Here is a 7,854-nt window from a genome sequence, read left to right as displayed (position 1 = left end):
ATATTTACTATGAATTTTGTGTAAGTTTTTTTTTATTGGTAGCTATCTATATAAAACAATTTTGTGGCGCACATTGATCTTAAGTTTATCAGCAGATCGCGGAACTAAAGAAATTTGTAGCCTGAAAGTTGCTGAGGCTGCCTAAGCTGTTGTTTCCTTTTGAGACCAACTAATCCCACGTCCCATATTTCAACCTCGTTGCCCGACCGGGACCACAAGGCGGTCGACAATGGCTGTTAAATAAGATTATAAACCGATGGGAATAATGTTTATACCGGGCATAATCCAGCCTAAACGGTGTGAAAGGGCTCTTTTGTAAGTTCTTCGTATTTATTGTACTGGTCGTCAGAGTGGAGATCATCCTGTGAGTTATAGCGCCGATGACAGTCCTGGGGAGAATATTGGTATTCTGGAGTTTGTATTTATTATCGACGGGATGGATATCTACAGCTGACAAATAGGCCCATCTCAGAAGAATTCAGTAGTTTACGCTCGAAGGAGTTTATACCAGAATGGTTTAAAGGACATCTTAATGATCAGTGTTTATAAACAATTCATTTTATTTTATCATTCCGGTTCCTAGCTTTCATTAAATTATGAATGACCAGCTAAGGATTAACAATAAGATGTGTGAAAAAAAAGAGATGCTAGAACCTTCCATTGTCATTGAAGTGCAACCCAAATTTAGTACATTTGCTTGTAGAATATCTCTTCATACAATTATTAACAAGTTGCAAAAAAAAAAAAATTGAAAACCATACTTGCTGCTCCAAAATTTTTTCTATATTTTTTAATATATATATTGTTTATAATAAAAATTAACTTGAGAAGATATTTATAGTATAATTATTGTTACAGATTCCAAGGACAGTGGTACCGCTTCTAGCGAGGACGGGGAGCGGACAAACAGGCTAGAGGGCGGTGCGAGTGGAGGCGGCGGGGACACGGGCTCAGAGTGGTCCGAGTCCCGGCCGGATAGCCCAGAATGCCTCTTCATCCAGCCGGGCTACCCCCGCTACTCCCCGCCCGCACCCAAGCCGAGGATCTGGAGCCTGGCGGACATGGCCAAGCCGGACAGCCCCCGGCGGCCACGGGCTTACCCGTACCCTCCCGTGGCCGGCCTCTACTCTCGCCTGGCCGCGCACAGCTCAGCCTCAATCGCCGCAGCCCAGTCCTCCATCACCCCGCCGTCGCCATCCTCCTCTTCACAGGAGCAGAAGCCTGAAACCAGGGCTTGACTGCGCATGTGATTTGTTTTATTTGTGATAATGCCCTACTGTAAGATAGGGCGGAGTGCCGGTTCGTTGTACAGAGCAAACAATATGTATGAATGTATATGTGATATAAATAGTTTTGAGGTTTTATTTATAAGAGAGCTCGTTTCTGTTGTTTGCCGTGTGATCACTTTCAGTCGATGTTTAGTAATGATACAATCTGGGAAGAAACTCGAGGATACTCTGCGCCTCTGAGAATGGAGAACGTTGAAGAGAAATGGATTCGAAATTTGACGAGCTTCAGTTCATTAAAAACTAACTACTGGTGTTGAAGTCACAATAAAATACCGAGATGTCTACATCTTATTCAGTGACTGAAAGGGCCAGGAGTATAATAAAACGTCCACTTCTTGGACGATAGATTTTTTCGGTAGCACAAAATTATAAAATGCACGGTTTGGATTGTATTTGTTGCACAATTGTGAAGAATTATATGTTTCGATAAGTACATGATAACGAAGCTCGGTGAATTTCGGATCCTCTCCCGAGGAATCAGACTATCCTTTTGGACCCATATTCTGCATACATACTTCCATATCCACCGCTAAAGGCAAAAGCATCTTGACCGAGAGTGCAGATTTATTTCGACAGTCATTTTATTTATGTTGATTATTGAATTGATATATAATATATACACTATAGTCTATGAAGTGAGAATCATCCATATACAGTAATGTTAAGATGTGTGTCGGTTTTCGTGGTCGGTGACATTGAAGGCGAGACCAGCTGTGCATTAAATACGTGTAACATTATCCTCTTCGCGAACAAAATAACTAAGCGGGCATGACGACGTGGAAGCACAATATCTGATGCCAGTCCTAAATCTGTTAGTCACTTATTAGCATGGCATAAACTTACCTAACAGGGACATGCTTTGTTATGATTCACTCAAGAAATATCTTTGAAAGTTTCCTCTCGGGTCAGCTTTGACGCTGTTTTTATTTTCTGTTATAAACGAAACAGCTACAACTTCCTCTTAGATTAATAGTTTAAATTTCCTGATATTGTCCGGAGAGATCTTTGATATATTCTGTATCAGCGTATTGTACAGCTGAGTTGATTAAATAATTGAAAAGTTTATTTTTGTATCATTTCACTCCGTACAAACTTTTACAAGGCAGTTAATTTTAAGACTCTACTCGCTGTGGCTTAATGATTAATGGTTAGATAAAATAATAATTCTTGTATATAAACAAAACAGCTGTAAGTCCCAAAGGAAATTGCTATAGAAGACTGTCTCCCCCCCCCCTCTTACAATAATTGTTACAAATTAATTTTGTACTCGAAGTACAATGTTGTAGATAAGTATTAATGATGTTGTTAATTTTTTTTTAAAACTTGTAAATAATAATCTATTAATGTTGAATATTTATGCACGGGTAAGCCTCTCCACCGACCACCGAAACCGACTATAGAGTAATATAATATAATCACCTTAGTGCCGGAAGGGCTTAACTGATTCGGGGCTAGGCTGGGGCCGACAGTACTTAGCGCCAGCCCCACTGTGAGGCCTTATCATTTACAGAGCCATACTGACAGATAATATACAGATATAGCCGGATATATTATTTTTTTACACTGTTATATGACAGATCTATATTTTAACAGGGATATATAAATATTATTTAAATAGCATAGACTTCGCAGTCCATTATTAGTTGGATATAAGAGTTCAATTTACATACAGTTTTACCTACAATATTTGCAATGTACACAGTGTCGTAGTTACTCAAACACTTCCGAAGTATTCATTTTGTTTCATTTATAACTATGTTTCGAAAAACAAAATTTTTTATTTATACCATTGTGTTCTATCTGAGTGATAAAAAAAAACAACTCTTTCGGGCTTATAAAAAAACAAAAGAAAAAAAAAACAGGATGCAAAATGAGTACGACTTGGAACAGGTTATGGACGCCATAGATAGGGTCGCAATCCTACACCCTGCACAATCCTTTTACTGAAATAGCTACCTCAACAAGATACGTAATCGAAAATAGACATTCATATGTTTCGAGATCCTCCAAAACCCGCTACGTTAGGCCGCTGCAATAAATTGAAATTTGACTATTTAAATTGGTCTAATGTTTTCGGGCGGACAAACAAGCAATAGACACGAGGCTAAGGCTAGTCATGGTTTAAAAACAAATAAAAAAAAAAAAAATTAACTGAGTTTATGGTGTTAAAATTGAAATTTTGTCACCACTTATTTGAGGAAAAAAATTCACATTATTTGTATGATATATGTATTTGAAAATAAAAATTTAAAAAAAAAATAATAAAAAAAAATTAATAGATTTTTTGTTACTATACGTCCATTTGGGTTGTTCCAAGCACCAAAATGTATTGTAAAAAATATTATATTCGTGTTCGTAGGGATTTGTATTATATAGAATTTTTGCGAATTGTATATTCCATTGTAATGAGCTTTAAGAATTATTGATATTACGAATTTAGTACGAAATTTTTAACAAAAAACTATATGTACTTAAAGGAAGTGTCAAAATGACTTGTGTATATATTAGGAATGTATATTGTTATGTTATTTGCAGTATTATATTGTATTGATTATTATTATTATTATATTATTTATATAGGAGCTGGTTAATGTTTAAGGAATTATTTATTTAAAAAAAAAAATTATATATGCATTGTTTCTTATATTAAAATATAGCTGAAGTGAATGAACCTGCTCCTATCTTTCTAGGTACATTATGCCTCATCACGCCCTTTCCCCATTTGTATACAGTTTTGGAAAAAAAACAACAAAAGTAATCATCACATTATAACCAAAAATTATTTTAAAAAATTTTATTGGAACAACCCAGTGTCAAATGTATAGATAGGCGGTACTAACGTTCACTCTATGTATATTCATGTATGTAACATTGTAGTCCTATAGGCAAGTTGAAGACATTGCAAATGAATAAAGTATTTGTTATAAAAGAAGTTTTCTTATTTTCAATACCTCAATTCTCACCCGCACAGGCCCTTGAATAATTTAAAGCAGTGAGAAGCAAAACTTCCTAAGGATCCTTATTCTAGTTGCCGAAAAGACACAAATCATAATAATTGTGTTGTACATTACTACATATTTATGATAATTAGACAATATTTTTATATAATGTAACTGTGATATTTAATATTTAAATTGATATAATATTTAAATCAATCTAGACTGAACCTTATTGATTTTGTTGCAAAATCAATGATGAATTTTTATTTATTTTTTTTTTTTACCCATAGTTATGTTTAGGATTGGCAAACAGAATAAATATCAACGAGGAAAATCCTCCGTACGAAGTTATTAAAACGATTTAAAAGTTATTACATATTTTGTTTCTGATTCGACTTTCAAGTAATAATAAAAGACCAACTAAAAACTTTGTTTTATTAAAAAATTTCAATTATTATAGTTGTTGTTGTTGTCTGGGGTTTTAGGGCGTAAAACCCTGAGGTCATCAACGCCCATGTTTCGTGCTTTATAATTCTGTTTCATTTATATTTATAATTCTATTTCACTTTATTTTTCTCTTTAAATAATTTCGAAAAAAAATTTAAATAATTACTTCTTTTGGTATTTTTTATTACGTATGACATTTTCTGGTTTAAATCTTATCAAAAGGCCATTCCTATTTAAGAAAACTAAGACCATTTCCACGTTCTTCTGGTAATCATTAATTATTCTGGTCATCAATTATTATAGTATTGATTCTAATGTTTTTTAACAGAACCCAAAAAATTTGCTAAATTTACAATTAAAAATATCTTCTTTAAACAAATATAGTATGTATTGCTACTTATATTTGAAAACATTATAATTAATGCAAATTGTTAATTTTTACTATTCTGCATTAATATGTAGATTAATACGAATGTGTATGTCAAAGTATTATGAATAGTTATACAAGTAAGAATTATGAAATCATTGGTTAAACTAGACCTTTATATGGAAGTAACAGCATCAGTTGTATCAAGATTGTGTTTAAACATAACACGCAACCTTTCACATACTTACATTTTTCTATTCTCTTATTTGTACAGCTATAAAATTGCACCAGTTCACATGAAGCATTTCTTCAGCGGATAGAATATTTAGCATACATTAAAAATATATCATGTACACAATGAGTGGATTATATTGATTGTTAAAACTATGCAGATAATCAGGCCGAAATAATAAACAAAATCATTAAACGCCAATTAAGTATTATCTAAGACGTAGAGAATGATATAAATTAATAATTAAAATATTATAATGAGAATACAATAGTTTATTTATTATAATTTTGTAATATTATACTACTACGATAACCTGGTAAAAGTAAATTAATAATAAAAATAATTAAACTACAGAAGTTTGAGCCTCAACTTCTCAGTTTCTCAACTACTCAGAAGAAAGAAACCTAATCAATCCTACAGTAATATCTTTGGAACACATCTATTTCAAAGTAAAACCCAAACTTTTTTATTTTTTAAGATAACTTACTATTCATGAAAGCACCGATATATCTAATATGACTTCATTTCACGTTTCTTAAACAACATTAAAACATTTAACTTCTCCTATTGGGCTTACTGTTGATGTAGGAGTTTACAAGTCCACTAACGGGTCGTTGCACATCAAAAATTAAAATGTCTCATTATGTTTGTAAAAATTTAATGAATTTATAAACTACGCCTAATAAATTGCCACCTTTCTTCAAATTGCCGGAAAGCTTACAACAAGAATAGCTAACCAGGAAAACCATTTCCTTTAGTGCACTTTCCTTGTTTTTGTATCGGTTACTAAAAAGATGGCTTATCTATAAAAGAATAAGGTAAAGTACTCACCGGAGAGGCTGCTGGACAGATCGTTGCCGAGACGAGACTGACCCTAAAGATGAAGAGGCTGAAGACCGCCGAAAGAAAGAGCATTGGGTTTTTACACCTCGGACCGCAGTACCTTTGTCGGCTGCTGAGATAACATCTTCACCTGTCACATCTCGGCGAGAATAATTGGTGATAAAAACCATAAACTCGGCGGACACGGTGTGCCGGCATAACTGTACCCCTCCTCAGTTCCGCCAAGCCAATTAGAAGATCACTAGAAATTGTGCTTTCGTATGCACCTTCAACAGTGTTGAGGAACCTCAGTTGCACCGAGTAAAGGATAGGAGGTATAGCGTATTCTATTTCTGTGCTGCCATAGCCTAGCATATGGGCAACAGCTATCGCGAGAGGCGGGAGAGTGACGGGCGAGGGTCTCTAGGGCCTGGTTCGGAGAGAGCAGTTTGGAAACAAATCGCATATAAATAATTACATAATTAGTGGAGATTAATCCTGAAGCGAATTATCTGGACAAAACCAGATCGGTGAAGGATCGATTGGACAGATCCAGAAACTGTCTTGGGTAAAAGAAATAATATGAATAAATTTTTCGTTAGTCTCTCTATATTTGATATAACGTACAAGTTATTTGCCGCCAAATCCATTGAAGGCTTAAATCATACTGGTTTATGTAAAATTCAACCACGTCCAACGATGTGTGTAAAGGAAAACCTATAAGAAAGTTTTCTAGAATCAAATGGGATTTGAACCCAAAAATCTGGGGGTTTAACCTCCATTTAAAACCTGAAATTATTCAAATAATTAATTTCTTAGTCAATTAATTAATTCTTGAAGCCAAAAAGACAATCTTATTGGACTATCTCGTCTTAACAATAACAGTAGCAATGCTAATACTATCACACCGATCTCCACAATGCCTTTATGGCATAGAAGAGAATTAATAGAAATTATAACCCCTTTTTTTCCTTTTCAACCTTTCGTAATTATTTTTGAAACATTTGTCCTGGTTAATAATAGATTTTTTATATTGCAGTGGAGGAATGAAAATTGTGACAATTTAAACAAAGGGAAAGATAAAAAGAACTCTGAAAATCATTGAAGAAACATATAATTAATAATGAACCGGCATTTCTCGTTTAATATACTATTTGAGGTTTCTACATAAATAAAAAAATAAAATAATAAATAAAAAAAACTAATACACGCTTCTAGAAGTTTCTAGACATAAATTTTAACACTGTCTATTAAAGCAAGATTTAGCATGGAAATGACTGCAACTAATATATTTATTTTTCATGAAACAACAACCACATGTCCCTACTTGCTGAACATCTCATGGTTCATTTCTTAAGATTCAACATTATGAATTAGGAATTTAAAAATTAGTTGTTTTTCTCAAATCAAAAATAATTCATATAAATTTTTCGCTGGTTACATTCTCTTACCTTTATATGAAACATAGAACTAGTAATGTGACGCATAGTGGCTGCTAGAAATTTTGAATCAGAGTTTGCAGTGGAAATATGTACGTTTTTAAGGACCTCTGAATTTCATAGTTTCGCAAAATGGTTTTGTATGCGTTAGCTCAGAAAAAAAAATTCTGAAAAATAAAAAGATGTACGAAGCTGTAATTCTATATTTAAGTTAAATATATGTCAAGGATATTATATCGATCTTTTCGCAAAAATTAACCCACCAAATGTGCTCCTTTATATCATCGATTTTTATCGTCTTTTTTTCGGAAATGGCGTT

At 33.5% G+C, this 7,854-nt stretch overlaps 1 protein-coding gene across 3 annotated transcripts in view; it reads left to right on the top strand.

Annotated features, from left to right (window-relative positions):
* Nucleotides 1-4,221, top strand: part of mirr (mirror) — a 77,573-nt gene extending 73,352 nt beyond the window's left edge. For all 3 annotated transcript variants that reach the window (XM_014432660.2, XM_014432661.3, XM_014432662.3), the window contains exon 5: nt 859-4,221. In XM_014432660.2, the coding sequence (XP_014288146.1) occupies nt 859-1,238 (380 nt within the window). In that variant the 3' untranslated portion in view covers nt 1,239-4,221. The remainder of the gene's footprint in view (nt 1-858) is intronic.
* The last annotated feature ends 3,633 nt before the right edge of the window (nt 4,222-7,854 follow it).

This window comes from Halyomorpha halys, unplaced genomic scaffold (assembly GCF_000696795.3).
Source record: "Halyomorpha halys isolate HHAL.00 unplaced genomic scaffold, Hhal_1.1 Scaffold1096.1, whole genome shotgun sequence".
NCBI lineage: Eukaryota > Metazoa > Arthropoda > Insecta > Hemiptera > Pentatomidae > Halyomorpha > Halyomorpha halys.
The sequence above is the reverse complement of the archived record's forward strand: the minus strand, read 5'-3'. Positions and strand labels throughout refer to the sequence as shown.